The 25,381-nt window shown below is 37.8% G+C and overlaps 1 protein-coding gene across 3 annotated transcripts in view; it reads left to right on the forward strand.

The window, feature by feature from the left end:
• The window catches only part of UNC13B (unc-13 homolog B), a 204,692-nt gene that overhangs the window by 24,588 nt on the left and 154,723 nt on the right, over window positions 1-25,381 (forward strand). For 2 of the 3 annotated variants that reach the window (XM_044940001.2, XM_044940000.2), the window contains exons 2-3: window positions 16,415-16,444; window positions 19,187-19,286. In XM_044940001.2, coding sequence (XP_044795936.2) covers window positions 16,415-16,444; window positions 19,187-19,286 — 130 coding nt within the window. Of the gene's footprint in view, window positions 1-16,414; window positions 16,445-19,186; window positions 19,287-25,381 lie in introns of those variants that run through there. The other variant, XM_044940002.2, reaches the window with a different exon arrangement.

Below are 25,381 nucleotides of genomic sequence, written 5' to 3' on the forward strand. Positions count from 1 at the left end.
AACTGTATTAACAGTCATCATCATAGCTAACATTTATTGACTGCCTACTATGTGCCAGAATCTGTTCTAAGTGTTTTACCTTTATTAACTTAATCCTCATATATCTGTTATCTGTATTTTAACTTTTTTTTGCTTTGCTCTTTGCTGCCAGACATTGCTTCTTTTTTAAAAAAAAATTTGATCAAAATTCTATGCATGTATAGTTTAAAGGGTCAGGCAGTTAAGTACTGTACATTTTGTTAGGACAAACAGCAGTCTCCCTTCTTTCCCACTAGAAGTTTCTTTAAGAAGACCTTATTTTTTAAGGTTTTTAAAATTAAAAAAAATTTTTTTGGCCATGTTTTGCAGCATGCAGGATTTTAGTTTTCCGACCAAGGTTTGAACCCAGGCCTTCACTCTTGCCATTTTCTGTCCCCACTCTTTAGCTTCCAACCATAATCAAACTATCAGAGATCCCTCAAATGCACTATTTTTTCCCTCACTTCTGAAGATGCATACGGAATATGAAGATAAGTCAAATGTAAGCTTAGCCTTGTGAAAACCAGCCAAGCCACACCACTAGGTTTCCTGGGAAGAACAGGAATCAGTTCCTCAAGAGAATAGAGTTCACTTGGGGAACTAAAAGATTCAGGATGCATGCAGTCATAATAAACAGGCCATCTTCTTACCGCTCGAACCTCAGAAATTTGTCAGTGTGGAATGGAGACGTAATAATTGTTTGGTTTTTCTCTTTAATTTTTTTTTTCTACTTTTGTTCTCACTTTTCTCAGACTTGTCTGTGTGATTCACATTTCTCTCCCCTAAGTGAGATGCTGATTGATTTGGTCAGTCACTATCCCTTATGCTTACTTCTAGCATAGTTTTTCTTTCACAACATCTCTTAAACAGCTGTGTAGTCTACCGATTGACTGCCCTTGGAGCTGATGGTCACTCTTGGTTTAATTAAAGAGGGACACGTTGATGAAGTCATGTTGTAGATGTAGGTACTTAAATACATGAAGAACTGCACTGAGTTGCTTTCCTTTGCTCAGGGTCAGTGATACAGTGTTTGTTTTAGCAAGGCATCTAGAGCAGGATGGACTCCTTTTCCATAGGTGAATGCCACATAGCTAGGTATAGAATCCTTGGATTGCCATTTTTTGGGTCATTTTGTCTTGAGAAGAATGTCGATAGATGGTGCTTTTCACTTAAATATTTTTAGGTACTGATCCCTTCTTTTTTTTTTTTATTAATCTTATCTGCTACCCTTGATCTCTTTCTTCATCTGAAGAAAACTTTCTTCTGTATTTGAATATTACTTCTGTTCCATTTGTTCCTATATCATTTTTTAGGAACTCGAGTTATTCATGTGTTAGAGCTCTGCTACTATCTGTCTCTCTTTTCCCCTCACCTCTTAAAATTTTATTAATCTTTAATTTTTTTTTTTCATTCTTAGAGAATTTCTAAAATTTCTTCTTTAAATCCTCATTTCAGTTTCTTCAATGTCAAAAGGCCTTTTCTCTCTATATGTCTAATGAATTTTTTGGTAATTTCCCCCTTTCTTTTCTTTCAGTTTTAATTTTTATTATTACTTTATTCTTTTTCTTTTTCTGGCTACAGCACGGCTTGTAGGATTTCAGTTCCTCAACTAGGCATCAAACATAAGCCATGGCAGTGAAAGCCTGGAATCCTAACCACTAGGCCACCAGGGAATTCCCGATAATTTTTCTTATGTTTGCCTTAATATTCTTATCTCACTGAGCTTCTTTTTTTTTTTTTAATCTGCCTTTAGGAGACTTCCTTATTATTTTAGTCTTTCAGTTTGCTTTTGTGACTCTATGTTTTAATACTTAGAAGCTGTGAAATACTGCCTAATTTTTTTTTTGCAATACGTAATTTTAAGTGTTACTTTTGAGTGCTGTTTTCTTATTTTTCTTGTTTTAGAGTCATTTCATGGTCTTCTTAAAAACAGTTAAAAATTTGTGTCCACCCAAGAATAATGAGATATTCATTCATGTGTAGCTTTTTTACCCTCTAGAAACAGGGTATTTCCTAAATGACCTCATTCTCCATTTCCTGTTAGAAGCCTCCACTTAGATTTTCACATAGGGCCCTGATTGCCAGTTAAGTGAGCCAGCAACCTCAGGAAATGAGGAGTAGCCTTGGCTGGAAATCATCCTATTAGGGGACATTTCTCATTGTGTAGAGTTTTTATTTGTATTTGGCAAAGCTTTTATGTTAGGTTCAGATCTGGTATGGCCACGCTGCTGCTTTGTATCAGAATAGTCCTGTCTTCTCCTAAAGAATGGGTCTGCTTGTTTGCTACCTTTGTTGCACTGGAAAATGGTCTGCCACTTGATAGTTGATCATAAAGGAGAGGGAAGGAGAAGGACATCTTGCTAACCAGTCAGAATGCCTGAGTCAACTCCTGTGTTCAGTTGTTTGACAGCTGTCACAGTTGGTGCATCTTTATATCCAGTTCAGTTCAGTTCAGTCACTCAGTCGTGTCCGACTCTTTGCTACCCCATGAACCACAGCATGCCAGGCCTTCCTGTCCATCGCCAACTCTCGGAGTCTACCTGAACCCATGTCCATTGAGTCGGTGATGCTATCCAACCATCTGATCCGCTGTTGTCCCCTTCTCCTCCTACCCTCAATCTTTTCCAGCATCAGGGTCTTTTCTAATGAGTCAGTTCTTCACATCAGGTGGCCAAAGTATTGGAGTTTCAGCTTCAACCTCAGTCCTGATCAACACCCAGGACTGATCTCCTTTAGGATGGACTGGCTGGATGTCCTTGCAGTCCAAGGGACTCTCAAAAGTCTTCTCCAACACCACAGTTCAAAAGCATCAATTCTTCGGCACTCAGCTTTCTTTATAGTCCAAATCTCACATCCATACATGACTACTGGAAAAACCATAGCCTTGACTAGATGGACCTTTGTTGACAAAGTAATGTCTCTGCTTTTTAATATGCTGTCTAGGTTGGTCATAACTTTCCTTCCAAGGAGTAAGCGTCTTTTAATTTCATGGCTGCAGTCACCATCTGCAGTGATTTTGGAGTCCAGAAAAATAAAGTCAGCCACTGTTTCCACTGTTTCCCCATCTATTTGCCATGAAGTGATGGGACCAGATGCCATGATCATAGTTTTCTGAATGTTGAGCTTTAAGCCAACTTTTTCACTCTCTTCTTTTTCTTTTCATCAAGAGGCTCTTTAGTTCTTCACTTTCTGCCATAAGGATGGTTTCATCTGCATATCTGAGGTTATTGATATTTCTCCCAGCAATCTTGATTCCAGCTTGTGTTTCTTCCAGTCCAGTGTTTCTCATGATGTACTCTGCATATAAGTTAAATAAGCAGGGTGACAATACACAGCCTTGACATACTTCTTTTCCTATTTGGAACCAGTCTGTTGTTCCATGTCCAGCTGTGAACATATACACCATAATAATTGCAACTATATTAAAAATACATATTATACCAGATTGAAAACAGAACAGTAGGATTATATGATTCCTGTCTTTTAAAATGTTAAACAAAGAAAGAAAGTGAAGTTGCTCAGTCATGTCCGACTCTTTGCGACCCCATGGACTGTAGCCTACCAGGCTCCTCTGTCCATGGGATTTTCCAGGCAATAGTACTGGAGTGGATTGCCATTTCCTTCTCCAGGGGATCTTCCTGACCCAGGGATCGAACCCGAGTCTCCCTCATTGTAGACAGGCACTTTACCATATGAGCCACCAGGGATGTTTAAAATGTTAACTTTTTAGCAAAAAGGAAACGGTGGTTATCATATTTGACAAGTGACACTTCTTTAATGCTAGATTCTAAAACAGAAGGTTGCAAACAGGGGAACTAGCGCCACAAGGCTTTGGGAATTATTTCATCAGAAGGACAAAGTAGAACAAGGCAGGTTAGCCATTCCCAGTGCCTGAGGAACCAGGTCACTGGGTGTAGAGTCAGTGTGAATAGGATTATTTCCTATAATCTCAAGGGTGCCAGTTGTAGATTTGATTCTTCAGTAAGGTCAGAGAAACTCAGGAACTAAAGTTCTAGTGTTTTTGAGCATTAGGCATAGTGCAAATAAAAAGAGAAACAATCTCTTGTTTTTACTTTTAATTGTAAGCATCCTGGAGCCAAATGCTCTGCCTGTGCATTCTCTCTCTCTTTTTTAAAAAAATTTATTATTTATTTATTTGGCTGTACCAGGTCTTAGTTGCAGCATTTGAACTCTTAGTTTCGGCATGTGGGATCCAATTCCCTGACCAGGGATGGAACCCAGACCCCTGCATTGGGAGCACAGAGTCCTAGCCACTGGACCACAAGGAAAGCCGCTGAGTTTTCTGTTTAACTCTGACTTCCAGAGTTTTCATATTGGCGGAGTCTTAAAGAGCTTGTGTTCAATTATGATTATCTCTTTTTTGCACGTTTTCTTTTTTGCTTTTCATACCTGTTACTGTCGTGGTATTAGATGATAAGGAGGGATTGTGCGCTGTAGCTGGAGCTCCTCTCAGCTTTGACTCTGAAAAAACTATCTTGAAATTAACTTCATATTTAGACAGATGACAAGTTTGTTGATCAGTCTGTTATGTTTTAACATCACTTTCAAATGATGTGACCAACAAGGCCTTAATTTCCAAAATATAAAACGGGTAATACAACTTAGTTTAAAAAAAAAAAAAAAAAACAATCAACCAACAACACAATAAAAACAGGCAGAAGACCTAAAGAGACATTTCTCCGAAGAAGACAGGCACATGAAAAGATGCTCAACATCACTAATTATTAAAGAAATGCAAATTAAAACTACAATGAGGTATCACCTCACACTGGTCAGAATGGCCATCATTAAAAAGTCTACAAATAGCAAATGCTGGAGAGGGTGTGTAGAGAAGGAAACCTTCCTGCACTCTTGGTGGCAATGTAAATTGGTGCAGTCGCTATGGAAAACAGTATGGAAATGGCAACCCCCTCTAGTATTCTTGCTTGGGAAATCCCATGAACAGAGGAGGCTGGCTGGTTACAGTCCATGGGATCTCAAAGAGTTGGACATGACTGAGCTCACACACACACACACAATAGCCTGTCATGAAAAAGAATATGAAAATATATATAACCTAATTACTTCACTGTATACCAGAAACTAACACAACATTGTAAATCAACTATACTTCAATCAAAAAAAAAGAGTACCTGGGGTAGGAGTTAACTTCACTACTTTTAAAGTCATCCATTGAGTTTTTAAATTTTGGTTACTGTAGTTTTTAGTTCTAAAACTGACACTTGGTTCTTCTTTATATCTTTCATTTCTTTGCCAAGTTCAATTCAGTCGCTCATTTGTGTCTGACTCTCTGCCACCCCATGGGCTGAAGCACACCAGGCCTCCCTGTCCATTGCCAACTCCCAGAGTTTACTCAAACTCATGTCCATTGAGTTGGTGATGCCATCCAACCATCTGATCCTCTGTTGTTCCCTTCTCCTTCCACCTTCAATCTTTCCCAGCATCAGGGTCTTTTCAAATGAGTCAGTTCTTCACATCAGGTGGCCAAAGTATTGGAGTCTCAGCTTCAGCATCAGTCCTTCCAATGAATATTCAGGACTGATTTCCTTTAGGATGGACTGGTTGGATCTCCTTGCTGTCCAAGGGACTCTCAAGAGTCTTCTGCAACACCAGAATTCAAAAGCATCAATTCTTTGGCACTTAGTTTTCTTTATAGTCCAGCTCTCACATCCATACATGACTATTGGAAAAACCATAGCTTTGACTAGATGGACCTTTGCTGGCAAAGTAATGTCTCTGCTTTTAAATATGCTGTCTAGGTTGGTCATAACTTTTCTTCCAAGGAGCAAGCATCTTTTAATTTCATGGCTGCAGTCACCATCTGCAGTGATTTTGGAGCCCAAGAAAATAAGTCTGTCACTTTATTTTATAAACTCTTTGCCAGGAGTTTCCAGCTTTTCCTTTATTTAGTTCAATTACAAATATGTTCGTAATTATTCTTTGAAGCATCTTTATGATGGCTGTTTTAAAATCCTCATCAGATAATTTCAACCCTCGTGTCATCTCAGTGTTAGCACCTGATTTTATTTATTTATGTATTTTTAAAAAATTGGTTTGCTTAAAACTGCAGGTACATTTTGGAGAAAAGAATTGGTCAGAACAGCTAAAGAAGCCTGGAAAGCAGAGAACTCATTTTGTTTCGTTTAGTGTTGGCTCCTAATCTTTTCTTGTTTGCAGTGAAGTCAACCCCCACCCCAGGTGCTCTTTTTTTTTTAACTGAAGTATCAGGAACATTATAACATTATAGAGTATTTGATATTTAAGTGTGCACATATATTTTTATTACAAATAAAAAATAAAATGGATATCAAATTTAGTATAGTATTCTAAGGTTAAAGTAGTGACAGCTGAAACAGTCTTTGTTACTCTCTAGGCATTAATATAAAAATTCAGAATAAATTAGTAAAACTAGGCCTTCAGAATTCTGAGGATTTTATTTTTCAAGTAACACCAAGCACAATTTGATGTTTCTTTAAAAGTGAATTTCCATGCTGTTGTTTTTGCCGAAATCTGGTGCATGTAACTTGATCATCAGAACATTGTAATTTATGAAAATAGTTAATTTTTAAATGGTAATTGGAATATTTTATGTCTCAGTGTCCTTCCACATCATTTCTTTTATCTCCTCTTAACCTCATTTTACAGAAACTAGATCGACAAAAATCTTGATTTTCTAGAACAAATGTAGCTTTCATTTCTATCTGAAAACCTTAAGGCCTAAGATAGTTATGCTTTTTGTCTAAGGGTCTATATAATGAACCGGAGAAGGCAATGGCACCCCACTCCAGTACTCTTGCCTGGAAAATCCCATGGACGGAGGAGCCTGGTAGGCTGCAGTCCATGGGGTCGCTATGAGCCGGACACGACTAAGTGACTTCACTTTCACTTTTCACTTTCACGCATTGGAGAAGTAAATGGCAACCCACTCCAGTCAGTGTTCTTGCCTGGAGAATCCCAGGGATGGAGGAGCCTGGTGGGCTGCTGTCTATGGGGTCGCACAGAGTCGGACACGACTGAAGTGACTTAGCAGCAGCAGCTATATAATGAACAGTGTCAAAGCCAAGTCTAGAATCAAGAACTCCCAGTTCCTAGACATTAGCAGCTATGGCTTTTGCACCACTGCTGTCTAGGCTTAATGTAGCTTTTTAAGAGATATCATTGAAATATTGGAAAACACTGTTTTTAGGTGCTGTATATTCATAATGATAAACACTTAAAAAAACACATTTTCCTCTGACTGTGATTTCTCTCAAAGGCCTAGAGAAGACCCTGAATTAGCAATGTTTCCATCCAATTCCAGAGATACTTGTTGAGCAAAGACCATGTAGTTAGTCCATTTAAATAGACAAAATAACCTTAAGACAAATGAGTAAAAGCAGAGTTTTGCAGATATAAAGTAGGGGAAAAATATACATCAGTTCAGTTCAGTCACTCATTCGTGTCCGACTCTTTGTGACCCCATGAATCGCAGCACGCCAGGCCTCCCTGTCCATCACCGTCTCCCGGAGTTCACTCATACTCACATCCATCAAGTCGGTGATGCCATCCAGCCATCTCATCCTCTGTCGTCCCCTTTTCCTTCTTCCCCCAATCCCTCCCAGCATCAGAGTCTTTTCCAGTGAGTCAGCTCTTCGCATGAGGTGGCCAAAGTACTGGAGTTTCAGCTTTAGCATCATTCCTTCCAAAGAACACCCAGGGCTGATCTCCTTCAGAATGGACTGTTTGGATCTCCTTGCAGTCCAAGGGACTCTCAAGAGTCTTCTCCAAAAAAAAAAAAAAAAAAAAAAAGGTCTTCTCCAAGACCACAGTTCAAAAGCATCAATTCTTCAGCGCTCAGCTTTCTTCGCAGTCCAACTCTCGCATCCATACATGACCACTGGAAAAACCATAGCCTTGACTAGACGGACCTTTGTTGGCAAAGTAATTAATAAAACAAATTCAGTGAGAACAGCAACATTGGTAATGTTAGGAAAAAGCATTTTTATTAGTAGATGATCTAATCTGCATGGATTTTCCTTTGATATGCACAGTGTTTTGCAGATGTACGTGCATTTTTCTGGAAAGCAGGTGTGTAGCTTTTGTTAAATTATCGAAGGAGTCTGTGATTTTAAAAAGGTGGACTTTCTTATAATACAGTGATGGGAGAGAAGGTATATTGGTGCAGTTTCCCTGAGGAGTAGATGATGATAAAAATAATGTGCAGTGCCTGGGGGAAACCAAAAAGGAACAAAACATATCCATTTCATTTCGGGACTTTCCTGGTATCCTCTCTTCTGCCTTATGCTGTTTTTCCAAAACAGAAGACCTAGAAAGATTTATTCTTGAGGAAATTAAATAGGAAAAGTTCTGGATTTAGTATACCGTTAAGTCCCTTGTTTTAGCTTTGTGCCCGGCCAGCCCCCAGGACCTGGTACTCAAACTCTTAGAGATTTTGTGGTCTAATGGACTTTGCCTCTCATTGGACTGAAATGCTGCTCTGTGCCTTTTTTTTTTTTTTTTTTTACATTTTTCTTTTCTTTCTTTTTTTTTAATTTTATTTTATTTTTCAACTTTACAATATTGATTGGTTCTGCCATATATCAAAATGAATCTGCCACAGGCATACACGTGTTCCCCATCCTGAACCCTCCTCCCTCCTCCCTCCCCATACCATCCCTCTGGGACGTCCCAGTGCACCAGCCCCAAGCATCCAGTATTGTGCATCGAACCTGGACTGGCGACTCGTTTCATATATGATATTATACATATTTCAATGCTATTCTCCCAAATCATCTCACCCTCTCCCTCTCCCTCTCCCACAGAGTCCAAAAGACTGTTCTATACATCAGTGTCTCTTTTGCTGTCTCGTATACAGGGTTATCGTTACCATCTTTCTAAATTACATATATATGCGTTAGTATACTGTATTGGTGTTTTTCTTTCTGGCTTACTTCACTCTGTATAATAGGCTCCAGTTTCATCCACCTCATTAGAACTGATTCAAATGTATTCTTTTTAATGGCTGAGTAATACTCCATTGTGTATATGTACCACAGCTTTCTTATCCATTTGTCTGCTGATGGACATCTAGGTTGCTTCCATGTCCTGGCTATTATAAACAGTGCTGCGATGAACATTGGGGTACACGTGTCTCTTTCCCTTCTGGTTCCCTCAGTGTGTATGCCCAGCAGTGGGATTGCTGGATCATAAGGCAGTTCTAGTTCCAGTTTTTTAAGGAATCTCCACACTGTTCTCCATAGTGGCTGTACTAGTTTACGTTCCCACCAACAGTGTAAGAGGGTTCCCTTTTCTCCACACCCTCTCCAGCATTTATTGCTTGTAGACTTTTGGATCGCAGCCATTCTGACTGGCATGTAATGGTACCTCATAGTGGTTTTGATTTGCATTTCTCTGATAATGAGTGATGTTGAGCATCTTTTCATGTGTTTGTTAGCCATCTGTATGTCTTCTTTGGAGAAATGTCTATTTAGTTCTTTGGCCCATTTTTTGATTGGGTCATTTATTTTTCTGGAGTTGAGCTGTAGGAATTGCTTGTATATTTTTGAGATTAAATATGCTCTGTGCCTTTTTAAAAAATGTTGTTCTTTCTTTTCTTTGCTTGTCTATGTTTTATCCATTTCGTTAATCCTAGTTCTACTTCTGTCTATTTGATAACATCTTTGATTATTAATCCCAGCCTTACTCATCTGTCCTTTTTTTTGGCACATTTTATCTTAATGTTACATTTTGGTTTAGATTACATTTATATTTACATTAAGTTGAGCTACATGATTAGCGCTTTTCCTCCATGTGCTTGCATTGTTTTGCTGTTTCTCTCACCTGCCTCAGGGTAGGGATGATGTTTTTTTCTTTTTTCTTCTCCTCTTCCTCCTCCTGTAGCTGCCTCTGTGGCTGCATTCTGGTGAAATGGAAAGAACTAGACATAGAGTCAGAAGACCTGAATCCTTTATCTGGCTCCATTATTTAATCCATGTGATGTTCCCAGTTGATTCTTCATGTGACTCAGCCACAGAACCTCTCTGAGCTCAAGTTTCTCCTTACCTATAAAATGGAGATTAAAAAGGGAAATTGACATAAAACCCCAACATCCATTAATAGGAATGGTCCGTTTTGGTGTTCTGATATAATTGGATGTAAATGGTTGTCTTTCAGAACTTGACTACATTGAACATTCATGTTCTTCTACTGCGGAAAAGGCAATGGCAACCCACTCCAGTACTCTTGCCTGGAAAATCCCATGGATGGAGGAGCCTGGTAGGCTGCAGTCCATGGGGTCGCTAAGAGTCAGACACGGCTGAGCAACTTCACTTTCACTTTTCACTTTCATGCATTGGAGAGGGATGTGGCAACCCCCTCCACTGTTCTTGCCTGGAGAATCCCAGGGACGGGGGAGCCTGGTGGGCTGCCGTCTATGGGGTCGCACAGAGTCGGACACGACTGAAGCAACTTAGCAGCAGCAGCAGCAGCTCTTCTACTGGAATCCTAACTTTTCTGCAACTTTCTCTAACCAGCCATGCATCTTTGTTTCAGCCCCTCTAGATTCAGGTTGGGAATGCGATTGCTATACCTTGATCTGTTGTCTTTGACTTCTTTTTTCCCCACCCCCCTTCTTTTTTATTTTTTTTATTTATTTATTCCCTCCCTCTGCCCCCCACCTTTGACTTTTGCAGTGAGTTGTAAAGTTCTGCTTCCCCCCTCTTTCAGGATTTCTTCAGAAGAGGGAGAGTATTTTGATAGTAGGGAGCCCAGAGGACAAATAGCCATGTCATGCATTTAATGCAGTATTTGTTTTTTGTTTAACACCATTTTGTGCATAGTTGTTTCAATCTGTAATTCCCTGATGACATATGATGTTGAACATCTTTTCATAGGATTACTTGCCATGGATGTATCTTTTTTGGTGAGGTATCTGTTAAGGTCTTTTGCCCATTTTAAAATCAGATTGTGTGTTTTCTTACTTAGTTTTGAGGGTTTTTTTTAATATATTTTGAATAACAGTCCTTTATCATATGTGTCTTTCGCAAAATACACGTGTATAGCTTGTTTTCTCATTCTCTTGACACATTGTCTTTCACAGAGCAGTTTTTGATTTTAGTGAAGTCCAGCTTATCAGTTATTTCTTTCATAAATTATTCCTCTTATAACTAAAAAATCCATCACATGCCCTAGATTTTTTTCTCCTATGTTATTTTCTAGGAGTTTTATGTTTTACTTTGTGTCTGTGATCTGTTTTGAATTAACTTTCGTGAAGGTCTTTGTCTAGATTCATTTTTTATATGTTAATATCCATTTGTCCTAGCCCCATTTATTGAAAAAACTATCATTGCTCTGTTTTATTGCCTTTGCTCCTTTGTTTAAAGATTGGTTAATTACATTTTCATGAGCTTATTTCTAGCTCTCTATTCTGTTCCATTGATTTGTCTCTTCTTTTCTTAATACTATATTGTCTTGAATACTATTAACTTTATAAAAAGTCAGTGTTGGGTAGTGTCAGTCCTCCAAATTTGTTCTTTTACTTCGATATTAAGTTGGCTATTCTGAGTCTTTTTCCTCTCCATATAAACTTTAGAATCAGTTTATCTGTATCCACAAAGCAACTTGCTAGAATTTTGATTAGGATTCATTTCATGTTAAGTTTTACATATGGCATGAAGTAAGGATAATATGTGTTATTTATATCACGTATATTTATATTAACTTATATTATTTATAATATTTATATTATAAATATATGTGATATATGATATATGTTATATATCATGTGATATATAACATATATATCACACGTATATATATATGTGATATATATTTATATTATATATAAATATATGTGATATAAACATTATATTATTTATATAATATATAAATATATATTTATATATTTATAATATGTGTTATTTATAAATTATCTACTGTAATTTATATCATTACACAGTGTATTTTATGCTATTCTTGGATATATTTCTATTTTATTCCATTGGTCTGTGTCTATTTTCCTTGTACTGCCACACTGTCTTGATTACTGTAGCTTTTACAGTAAGTTGTGAATTAAATGAAATTGAAGAATAATTAAGAGAAATTGACACAAGACTAAAAGGGAGAGTCCAGTGGGAGATATACTTTGAATGAAAAGGAATAGATTTTGGCACTAATAAAATAGAGAAGGCCTCGTAAAAGGTGCTGGATTACCCATCTGTTGGAAAAAGCAAGGCTTGCATGTCAGCTAAGGTGAAGCTTTTAGATGTAATGCAGAACAAGGATAATGGCAGATCTGTACTGAGTTTCCTAAGTAGCATTGTGTCTTAAGATTTCCTTATCTTTTTTCCCCCCTGTGGCATTTAGGCTTAATCTTCTTTGACAGAAAGATAGTTGATGCTTTCTGGAGTTTAGCAGTTTTCCTGCTTGTATGGTCTTTGATCTTTCCTAAGAGCTGGCAGGCTACAGTCCCAGCATGGGTTTCTGTCTTAGGCAGTTCTCCATTGGTGTTTTGGAAACCAAGCTTTGTGTGATCATTTAGACTGGAACACTCCCCCCCTCTCTCTTTTTTAAAAGACAGTTTATTTTATTGAAGTATAGTTGACTTAACAATGCTGTGTTAATTTCTGAAGTACAGTAAAGTGATTCAGTTATACATACATATGCAATCTTTTTCATACTCTTTTCCCTTATGGTTTATCACAGGATATTGAATATAGTTTCCTGTGCTCTACAATAAGACATTGTTGTTTATCCATTCTCTATATATAATTGTTTGCTTCTGCTAATCCCAAACTTCTAATTCATCCCATCACCACCACCTCCCCCCTTGGCACGCACAAATCTGATCTCTGTGTCTGTAAGTCTCTGTTTCATAGGTAAGTTCATTAGTGTCATATTTTGCTGCTGCTGCTAAGTCGCTTCAGTCATGTCCAACTCTGTGTGACCTCATAGACGGCAGACCACCAGGCTCCCCCATCCCTGGGATTCTCCAGGCAAGAACACTGGAGTGGGTTGCCACTTCCTCCTCCAATGCATGAAAGTGAAAAGTCAAAGTGAAGTTGCTCAGTCGTGTCTGACTCTTAGCTACCCCATGGACTGCAGCCTTCCAGGCTTCTCCGTCCATGAGATTTTCCAGGCAAGAGTACTGGAGTGGGGTGCCATTGCCTTCTCCAAGTGTCATATTTTAGATTCCATGTATAAGTGATATCATATGATATTTGTCTTTCTCTTTCTGACTTCACTTAGTGTGACAATCTCAAACTCCATCCTTGTTGCTGCGCATGGCATTATTTCATTCTTTTTATGGCTGAGTAATATTTCACTGTATGTATTGTACCACATCTTTACCCATTCATCTGTTGATGGACATTTAGGGTATTTCCCTGTCTTGGGTATTGTAAATAGTGCTGCTATGAGGATATGAGTGCATGTATCTTTTTTAAAAATTAATTTTTATTGGAGTATAGTCGCCTTACAATGTTGTGTTAATTTCTGTTGTATAGCAAAATAAACCAGCTCTTGCATGTATCTTTTGAATTATAGTTCTTCAAATATATGCCAAGGAGTGGAATTGCAGGATCATATGGCAACTCTGTTTTTAGATTTTTAAGGAACCCCCACACTGTTCTCCATAGTGACTACACCTGTTTACACTCCCACCAACAATGTAGAAGAGTTCCTGTTTCTCTGCACTTCTCCAGCATTTGTTGTTTGTAGACTTTTTAGTGAGGGCCATTCTGGTACTTTATTTTAGTTCTGATTTACATTCCTCTCTAATAATTAGTGATGTTGAGCATCTTTTCAGGTGCTTGTTGGCCATCTCATTGTCTCCTTTGGAGAAATCTCTCTTTAGAAAGTCTTCTGCCCATTTTTTGATTGTGGTGTTTGTTTTTTGTTATTGAGTTGTATGAACTCTGTATATTTTGGTAATTAAACCCTTGTTGGTCAAAAAATTGCAAGTATTTTCTCGCATTCTGTAGGGTGTCTTTTTGTTTATGATTTCTTTTGCTGTACGAAAGCTAATAAGTTTGATTGCATCCCATTTGTTTATTTTTTGCTTTTACTTCTGTTGCCTTAGGAGACTGACCTAAGAAAATATTGGTATGATTCATGTCAGAGAATGTTTTGCCTGTGTTCTCTTCTAGGAGTTTTATGGTATCAAACTTATATTTAAGTCTTTAAACTATTTTGAGTTTATTTTTGTGTAGAGTGAGGCAGTGTTATAATGTCATTGATTTACATGCAGCTGTCCAACTTTCCCAACACCAGTTGCCAAAGAAACTCTTTTCTCCATTGTATATTCTTGTCTCCTTTGCCTGTAGGTATGTGGGTTTATTTTCTGGGCTCTCTATTCCACTTATCCACACGTCTGTTTTTGTGGCAATACCACACCGTTTTGATTGTAGCTTTGTAGTATTGTCTGAAGTCTGGGAGGATTATGCCTCCTACATTGTTCTTTTTCTCAGAATTGCTTTGGCAATTCTTCGTCTTTTATAATTCCATATCAATTTTAGGATTATTTGTTCTAGTTCCACGGAAAAAGTCATGGGTAATTTGATAGGGATTCCATTAAACCTGAAGATTGCTATAAGGTTGTATGGCCATATTAACAATATTGATTCTTCCAATCCAAGAGCATAAGGTATCTTTCCATTTCTGTAAATCATCTTCAGTTTCCTTTGTAAGTGTTTTATACTTCTCTACCTATAAGCCTTTCCTCTCCTTGGTGAAGTTTACTATTTTTTTTTTTTTAATTTTATTTTACTTTTTACCTTTACAATATTGTGTTGGTTTTGCCATATATCAACATGAATCCACCACAGGTATACACGTGTTCCCCATCCTGAACCCTCCTCCCTCCTCCCTCCCCATACCATCCCTCTGGGTCATCCCAGTGCACCAGCCCTAAGCATCCAGTATCTTAAGTTTTGTTTTTAAAAAATATTTATTTATTTGGCTGCACTGGGTCTTAGTTTTGGCATATGAACTCTTAATTGCAGCATATGGGATCTAGTTCATTGACCAGGGATCAAACCTGGCCCCCTAGCCCCCCTGCATTGGGAGCATGGAGTCTTTAGCCACTGGACCACCAGGGAAGTACCTTAAGTTTTTTTTTTTTGGATGCGATTTTAAAAGGGATTGTGTTTTTACTTTCCCTGTCTGATATTTCATTGTTAGTGAAAAGAAATGCAGCCAGTTTCTGTATGTTAATCTTCTATCCTGGGTTTTTGTGTTGAGCCTTAAGGGTTTTTGATATATAGTATCATGTTATCTGCATATAATGACAGTTTTACCTCTTCTCTTCTAGTTTGGATAGCTTTTATTTGAACAGGAATTCTTTTGATATCTGCTTATTCCCAGAAAAAAGTTCCTTTTCACTCTTGTTTAAAACTCGTCCCAGATTTAGCCTTTTAGCTCTTATTTTGGCATGAATGGAATGGAGAAGTTCCTATGATGGGTTTTAAATAAAGAATATGAATAATTTAAATCTTAGAAAGTTTATCTGACATGAATTTGGGTGCCTGCCGTAGGAATAATTTAGTTCCCTTGACCTCTTTGTCAGAGGCTGTAAGAGATGTCTTCTTGGCCTTGCCCCGTCCCCACTGGCTGGGGTGCTCTAGGTGCTGCGAGGAGACACTCTGCACCCCTGCGAACATGGCACTCTGAGGGGTGCCTGAACGTGCGGGCCACAGTCGGCACCGAACGCGCCCTGCTCGCCGTGGCCCTGGGGACTTCGAGCAGGCGCTGCGCACGGGTCCCACTCAGCTGTCAGGTCTGGAAATTCACAGAATGGGTAACAACAGAAAACGGTGTTGTAACAGTGGGAATCAGCAATTTTGCACAGGAGGCTTTGGGAGATGTTTACTGTAGTCTGCCTGAAGTTGGGACAAAATTGAAAAACAAGAAGAGTTTGGTGCTTTGGAAAGTGTGAAAGCTGCTAGTGAACTCTATTCTCCTCTATCAGGAGAAGTAACTGAAGTTAATAGAGCTCTAGCAGAAAATCCAGGACTTGTCAACAAATCTGGTTATCAAGATAGTTGGCTGATGAAGATGACATTCAGTAACCCATCAGAACTAGATGAACTAATGAGTGAAGAAGCATATAAGAAATACATAAAATCTATTGAGGAGTGAAAATGGAACCCCTAAATAAACTAGTTTGAAACAAAACAAAAAGATGTTTTCTTGGAGTATGAGATTAGATTGGATGACTTTTAAGGACCCTTCTGGCATTCAAGTTTTGATTAGAAGTCTCAGCTTTTTTTCTCTAATGACTTAGACTTAAAAATCTAGTCCTAACTCTAATCTTGGCACATACGAATTTACTAAAGAAATGCTGGTTAAATAAATTAATTTGCAGGAATTCTTCATGGTGTCCTCTTTTTTTCTCTTGCAGTTAAAAGAGCCAAATTCCAGGGATCACCAGGTAAGGCCAGCCTTTAATTCTTACGTACTTCTCCCCATACTTGCTATGATTTAAAAACATTCTTTCAAAAAAACATAAATGTCATTTGATTCATTGGTTAAATTAGTTAAACGCACTAAGTTCATTAAATTAATTAAAAAGTCAGTATGGAAAGATGTTGGTCAAGGGGGTGCAAAGTTATACCAAATGAATAATTTCTGAAAATCTGATGTACAATAATGTGTCTGTGTTTAACAAATATTATATACTTCAAATTGCTAAGAGGGTAGATCTTAAGTGTTCTCAACTCTCACACAAACAGAGGAAATGGTAATTATAAGGTGGTGAGGAATGTGAATATTCTTGATTATGGTGATTATTTCACTTTGTATACATATACAAAATCATTAGATTGTACACCTTAAATATATACAATTTTAAATTGCCAGTTATACCTCAAAAAGTTGAAGAAAAAAAACTATGCTTTTATAAAACATCAAAGAAATCTCTATCAATCTAGTGAAAAGTTAGTCTCCTTACATATTGGCCAACTTAGTTCTACTTCTCAGAAGTAACTGTTTTGAGGTTTTTATACACCTTTTCAGACTTTTTCTGTGTATGTGCATATATACACTAATGAATCAGCTACACATGTAGCTTTTTTTCCAACAACACATCATAAAAGTTTTTTCTTGTGTATGTGTGTGTATACATATATCTGGTTCTTTCTTTCAAAATGTTGTACACAGACTGTTATATTTAAAACAGATAACCAACAAGAAACTATTGTAAAAAAAAAAAAAAAAAGTATACAGAATGTTGTTGTACCCTAGGTCCCTGATTGAATATTCAGGTCATTTCAATTTTTTTGCCATAAGCAATACATCTTCTTAATGCATTTATTATTGCCTGCTTTTGAAAATGTATCTGTATGCTGGAGTCCAAAAGTAGAGAATTGCTGGGCCAAAGGTATGTATTTTAAACAAATTTAGTAGCTGCTGCCAAAGTGTGCCTCTGAAAGGTTTGCTAGCTTTTAATCAGGCCAAAAGTATATGAGTGTTTATTTTCCCAAATCCTTACCAACATTAAATAGCATGAAATTTTTTAATCTTTGCTCATGTGAAGGTGAAAAGGGTATCTCCTTATTTTAATACACATTTTCTTAACTGAATATCAAGTTAGTTACAAAGACTAACTCTGATTACTGCTGGGGCCAGAAGGAGAGTACTGTGGATTATGGGGGAAAAGAACATACTGGGAACCCAAGAAAAATCTGAAAAACCAAACCTGGATGCAACAGAAACTAAAGGAGTTTCTGAGCCTACTACTGCTCTCTCCAGTGGCTGCAGGTTAGGACTTCTCTTTCTGAAAAGCTTTTTTGCTCTCCTTTCTCTTCAAGCAGGTTTTTTATGCTTACCTGTCTTGCATATACCCCATAATAGCTACTCCAATGGAATTTATGTGCCTCTCCTTTGAGCTTCTTCACCAGTCATTTGTCACTATTTCTCTGTTTTCTCTATTGAAAATCTTTTGTGAGGGAATCATATTGGTCTCAGCTTTTGGTTAGCTCATTAATTGACTGGCTGCTTTTGGGTGGCATCTCCTTTTGGTCTGGCCAGCTATATGGTTGAATATGGGGAATGGAGTACAAAATCCTATGCTAGAAAACAGCTCATTGGTATACTGCATTGCTACTACCAAATATGGATGGGAATTCCCTCATGTGGGTGGGCTTGTATCCTCATATACCTTTGATATAACTGTAGTTATAATTATGGGTATAAAATGCCATAGTTTTTTATGATGCTTAAGAGAAAGATTTACCTTCTAATAGAAGTACACGATAGTGCCCATTTTCTTACACCTCTAACATTGATAGTTACTTTAAGTGATCTTTGACAATTTGATGAGTCAAAAATGATAGTCTTTTTTTTTTTCATTTTATAAGGTTATTATTAACTTCTTACATAGAAAAGTGAACTCTCAATTCAGTGTCTCTAATCATGGCTGATACAAAGGAAGTAACAAAATGTGCTGTGTTAGGTCAGATTTCTGAGTTTTGAGATCCAGGCCACCTACCTTTGTTTGGTACTTAATTTATACACTCAGGTTAGAGAATTTCATTTTCTCTAATCTGTGATAATATTTCTTTTTATGTAAGTTGTGCTCTAGGCCAAGGTGAATAGATTGAACTTGAAATCCATTTCCTTTATGAGGGTTTTTCCTCCGTGTTTGTCACTGTAAACAACTAGAGGTAACTGTTTCCTCTTCTGCCTTCTTTTAGCACTTTTTCTCTGTGGTACTTACTTCTTTATATATTAATTTGCATAACATCTTTTCTGTAAGATCAATTAGATTATTATTTTTTCAAACTGCAAGTGGGCTATAAAGTCAACCTAGGTGGTTATGATTAATATTTTAATTTAAATAGAATAGAAAATACCAAGGTATCACATCTTGCATTTCATAAAGCTTTCGTTTTTGTTTATATGTGTGTGCATGTGTGTCTGTTGGAAAAGGATAAAGTAGAGTCCTTAAATTTGAAAAACACTATTATAGCTTATGCTTTTGAGAATAGTATGTGTTTTATAATTTTTTTGTACCTCTGTGTTTAAAATGATACTATATTGTAGAATATATAATTTCAGTTTTTCCTTACATGTAATACTATAATTTGGACATTATTTAATTCCAAGGACTTTGTGAGATTGGATAACCATCTGAGCACTAAGTATTATATCTTTGTTTTGCATTTTTTCAAAGACAAATTTAACACATATGTGACCCTGAAAGTGCAAAATGTGAAGAGTACAACTGTAGCAGTTCGTGGCGATCAACCTTCCTGGGAACAAGATTTTATGTTGTAAGTACTTTGCAGTAGCAGCGTGCCTACAATATTTGATAATATTTCCAAGTTAATCACATTGGATTAAACAAGTAGAGGCTAAAGATTTTGTGTATATATAAGATTTATAAAACATATTAAATATTCAAAAACATTTTAATAGCATGTTAAGTATTCTTTTTGAAAACAAAAGAGAGGAACAAGTGAGGTATGTAGTAGGTACACACACCTACTACAGTAAAGTGATCTGCAGTTTTGTTCCCTCCCAGATTTATAATATATTTTCAGAGATGAATTATGAATTCGAGTAAACTCTCAGTTTATGTGGGTGAAAATATACCTAGTCAGATCTACCTACTAGTCAGAATTAGCTGTAGTATAACATACTTAGTATGATATTAAACCTAACTTAATGTTTTTTCAGTTCTCAGAAGACTCCTTGAAGGAATGTGGTTATGCATGTGAGGACTGTGTTTGCGTTTCTAAGTCACCTGCTTTTTTAAAATACTCTATTTAAACTGCTGTCTTTATTTTTTTTTTAATTTATTTTTTAATTGGAGGAAAATTGCTTTACAATCTTTTGTTGGTTTCTGGCTGTACAATAACACAAATCAGCCATAATTACACACATATCTCCTCCATTTGGAGCCTCCCTGCTTAAGTCACCTACTTTTGAAGATAAGGACATGTGCTTTTAATCCTTTTTGTTTTATGGAGTAAAATATTTTACCTTCATCTAATTAATAATAAAAATGAGTAAATGTTAGTTGAATTGCTTGCATATGACACAGAATTTAGTATATTATGATTGTGACTTTAAAAACTTGCTATTTCCTTTTTTCCTCTTAAATTTAAGCAATTTTTTTTTCTGATCTAGGAAAGGAAAGTAAAATATAGGCTATCATTTCTGAAAGACTGAGCCAATCACTTAGCTTCTCTGAGTGTTAATTTCCTTATCTGTAAAGGTCTACTCTCTCACAAGGTTATACTTATTTTGGGGGAAGGTGGGCACAAGTTGGTCAAAAAGAAAATATATTAAAATTTCTGTGAAATTTGTGATTGAAGTGAAATTGTGAGTTTTATAGTGCATCTGAGACATAGGATGACTCTCTTTATGGGGGAACATTCCAATCCTCTAGGCTTTTAATATGTTGCTGCTTATAGTACCACTTAGGAAATGTTATTATAATACTTAAAGGTTAAGATTATGAGGGTTTGGGCTAAGACAGTAACAGAAGGATAGATGGAAGATATTAAGGAGGTAGAACCAAGACTTGTCTTGGATGACTGGATAAGTGGCGTGGTACTCAATAGGACAGGACATACTATATCAGTTATGAACAAGCTTATATTTGAAGTTCTTACAGGACAGGTAGGAAGAACATTACAAAAGATAGAAACTTGAACCTGGTACTCATGGAGGAAGCCTAGGTTGGAGAAATATTTTGGTTAGTTGAAGCCATAGGCGTAGATGAGAAAGCTTAGGGAGAATGTGTAGGGTGAGAAAAGGGCCTAGGGTAGGGCCTGGAGAGCACCAGTATTTAAAGAGGGGACAAAGGGGACTAAGAAGGAGAGAACAGAGAAGAGGAAGGAGAAACGAGATAGTGGTGTCCTGGAAGCTGAAGAACTGGGGCTTCCAGAAGAGCTAGTAGTGTCAGATTTCTCACTGGTTGCCTCTCTCTCAAGATTATAAACCTCATTTATTCCCTCTCTGTTGTATTGACATCAGAGTGAGATCATGTGTTTCTATCTTCACTCATGCAAAGTCAGCTATAAACAGTTTTTTCAAGTCTCTTCCTTGTTTGCCATACCACAGTTCTGGCTGTGGTATATAAACCTAGCAATCCTTTCTTTTGACTTCCCTATGGCTGTCGTAATCACTAAAATTATAACTGTTCCCAGCATGTGAAACATAACAATCATCTGCAGTCTCTCATCAGCATAGTAGCATTATTCTTGTTTATTTTCCGATTTCCCATAGCACTTCCTCTTTCAGCCCTACTGTGATATGTGACTTTTTCTTCTGTCTCCCACCTTGAGATACTGTGTGAATTTTCTCCCCTCTCCTTTACATGGGTTTTATTAGCTATGTTACCCACCTATCTGCGCCTATTCCTTACTCCTCCTATCCTGCTCTTCTGTCACTGGCAACTCCATTGCTGGTCACTTGTCTCCCTTTCTCCTTTTCTTTTTTTCTCCCTGATATATTATGTGATAGTATCTAATGTTCATTTTGGTGTTTCTCATTTATCTTTAGTATTTATCTTATTTCCAGGAATAGACTGTTCATTCCTTAAGGGCAAGGAGGGCATCTTCACTTATTGTGAATTTGCCTAGCCCAGGATCCTGTATACATGTATGTACATATACTGTCAATTGAGTACTGTAGAGAAAAGAAGCTTCCCCACAGCACTGGGGATGAGGCAAAACAGAGCTCTCAGACTTCTCTTAGTTGAGCCATCTGAGCAGATGTAGACAAGAGGCTTCTTATAGAAGATATCTTCTTTGGGCCTTATTCCCCAGAGTTCCCTGAAGAATAGATTTTCTTTTTTATCTGCTCCAAGTCAAGCTGTAAAGACCTCTGGCTATTGTTTTTTTTAGCTGTTGGCTTGAGATGGGGCTTCCCTGGTGGCTCAGATGGTAAAGAATCTGCCTGCGATGCAGGAGACATGGGTTTGATCCCTGGATCAGGACGATCCCCTGGAGAAGGGAATGGCTAACCACTCCAATATTCTTGCCTGGGAAATCCCATGGACAGGGGAGCCTGGTGAGCTATAGTCCATGGGGTAGCAAAAAGTCAGACACAACTGAGTGACTGACACCAACTTTTCACACACTTGAGATGCTATTTAGGACTTTCTTTGAGGATATTATATATATATATCCCTAAGTAATTTTTCTTTTTTATATTCAAAAGATTTGGGATTGTTACATTTATTTTCTAAGGCTGATCAGTTAATTAGGCTGAATGAAATGGTGTGCAAAAGCTACTTTTCCCCAGGGTGAATGCCCTAACATAGTAACTGGGTATAGTCACCTACTTTATGGTTTTGAATAGCTCTCCAGATAGCTTGGAAGTTTCTCAAGAGAGGAACTGGGTCCTGTATGGTGTGTCTTTCCCAAAGTACCAAGCCATATGTATTGTATATGCTCAGGGAAATTACATTAAATGAAAAAATTGAACTCAGTTCTTTTCTATTCTGTTGTATTTACATAAAAGGGGCAAATTTTCTCAGCTTTACTTGTCTTCAACATGCTTGATATGAATTTTACAGCTAAAATGCCACATCCCAAACTAGTGAATCTAAGAATATGTATCTTAATACTACAACAGGGAAGCCAAGCTCTCTCTCAAGCACAGACTCAAAACTTCATGTGATTAATAGCTGTTGTTTTTCTAAGAATTCCATTGTGCTTTTCCTGCTGGAATTGGCCTTTTCTCATCTTTCTTACATTTCCCCGCAAGTAAATTTGTGCTTCCATAGGAGCTTTCTACAGAATGTTTTTTAGCGTTAACATAAGGGTTTGCTTGTTTCATCTTAAGTCCGTAATTATTTTTGAGTTAGCCCTTCCTAACTGATATTCTTCCATATATGACGCTTGCTTCTGCTTAGTTGTTGTCTGGCTCTTTCTAGTTTCTTTTCAAATATTTTTTCCTAGTTATTATTATAGGAAAATCATTGTGTTTATTATTATCTTGTGATCATTTCATTTATAAGTAACAGTGCCTGCTTTAACTGATAATGACTACTGAGTTCTGCAGGGACTGAGTGGTGTGAACTAGCACACTCTAGCATCCCTCACTTGCCTCACCCCATGTTCCCAACAAGATTAGATGTTCTCAGGGGCCCTTTTACTTTTTCTTCGACTCCCGTTCATATATCTGGTAAAGAAGCCTTGCTTTTTCCTCAAAGATTCCTGTCAGTTCAGCTCAGTTCAGTCGCTCAGTCGTATCCGACTCTTTGTGACCCCATGGACTGCAGCAAGCCAGGCCTCCCTGTCCATCACCAACTCCCGGAGTTTACTCAAATTCGTATCCATTGAGTCGGTGATGCAATCCAACCATCTCACCCTCTGTCGTCCCCTTCTCCCACCTTCAATCTTTCTCAGCATCAGGGTCTTTTTCAATGAGTCATTTCTTCATATCAGGTGGCCAAAGTATTGGAGTTTCAGCTTCAGCATCAGTCCTTCCAATGAATATTCAGGACTGATTTCCTTTAGGAGGGACTGGTTGGATCTCCTTGCAGCCCAAAGAACTCTCAAGAGTCTTTTCCATCATTACAGTTCAAAAGGATCACTTCTTCAGCGCTCAGCTTTCTTTATAGTCCAACTCTCACATCCATACATGACTACTGGAAAAACCATAGCTTTGCCTAGACGGACCTTTTTTGGCAAAGTAATATCTCTGCTTTTTAATATGCTGTCAAGGTTGGTCATAAATTTTCTACCAAGGAGTAAGCGTCTTTTAATTTCATGGCTGCAGTCACCATCTGCAGTGATTTTGGAGCCCCCAAAAATAAAGTCTGTCACTGTTTCCATTGTTTCCCCATCTGTGTGCCATGAAGTGATGGGACCAGAGGCCATGATCTTAGTTTTCTGAATGTTGAGTTTTAAGCAAACTTTTCCACTCTGCTCTTTCACTTTCATCACGAGGCTCTTTAGTTTTTCTTCTCTTTCAGCCATAAGAATGGTGTCATCTGCATATCTGAGGTTATTGATATTTCCCCCAGCAATCTTGATTCCAGCTTATGCTTCATCCAGCCCAGCATTTCTCATGATGTACTCTGCATATAAGTTAAATAAGCAGGGTGACAATATGCCACCTTGATGTACTCCTTTCCCTATTTGGAAGCAGTCTGTTGTTCCATGTCCAGTTCTAACTGTTGCTTCCTGACTGTCATACAAATTTCTCAGGAGGCAGGTCAAGTGGTCTGGTATTCCCATCTCTTGAAGAATTTTCCTCAGTTTGTTGTGATCCACACACTCAAAGGCTTTGGCATAGTCAGTAAAGCAGAAACATGTTTTTCTGGAACTCTCTTGCTTTTTCCATGATCTAGCGGATGTTGGCAATTTGATCTCTGGCTCCTCTGCCTTTTCTAAATCCAGCTTGGACATCTGGAAGTTCATGGTTCACATGCTGTTGAAGCCTGGCTTGGAGAATTTCGAGTATTACTTTACTAGCATGTGAGATGAGTGCAATTGTGCGGTAGTTTGAGCATTCTTTGGCATTGCCTTTCTTTGGGATTGGAATGAAAACTGACCTTTTCCAGTCCTATGGCCACTGCTGAGTTTTCCAAATTTGCTGACATACTGAGTGCAGCACTTTCACAGCATCATCTTTTAGGATTTGAAATAGCTCAACTGGAATGCCATCATGTCCACTAGCTTTGTTTGTAGTGATGCTTCCTCAGGCCCACTTGACTTCGCATTCCAGGATGTCTGGCTCTAGGTGAGTGATCACACCATCGTGATTATCTGGGTCGTGAAGATCTATTTTGTACTTTTTGTTCTTCTGTGTATTCTTGACCCCTCTTCTTAATATCTTCTGCTTCTGTTAGGTCCATACCATTTCTGTCCTTTATTGTGCCCATCTTTGCATGAAATGTTCTGTTGGTATCTCTGATTTTCTTGAAGAGATCTCTGGCCTTTCCCATTCTATTGTTTTCCTCTATTTCTTTGCACTGATTGCTGAGGAAAGGCTTTCTTATCTCTCCTTGCTATTCTTTGGAACTCTGTGTTCAAATGGGTATTTGCTTTTTGCTTCTCTTCTCTTCACAGCTATTTGTAGGACCTCCTCAGACAGCCATTTTGCTTTTTTGCATTTCTTTTTCTTGGGGATGGTCTTGATCCCTGTCTCTTGTACAGTGTCACGAACCTCCATCCGTAGTTCATCAGGCACTCTGTCTATCAGATCTAATCCTTTGAGTCTATTTCTCACTTCCACTGTATAATCATAAGGGATTTGATTTAGGTCATACCTGAATGGTCTAGTGGTTTTCCCTACTTTCTTCAATTTAAGTCTGAGTTTGGCAATAAAAAGTTCATGATCTGAGCCACAGTCAGCTCCCGGTCTTGTTTTTGCTGACTTTATAGAGCTTCTCCATCTTTGGTTG

This window comes from Bubalus bubalis, chromosome 3 (genome assembly GCF_019923935.1).
Source record: "Bubalus bubalis isolate 160015118507 breed Murrah chromosome 3, NDDB_SH_1, whole genome shotgun sequence".
NCBI classification, from domain to species: Eukaryota; Metazoa; Chordata; class Mammalia; order Artiodactyla; family Bovidae; genus Bubalus; species Bubalus bubalis.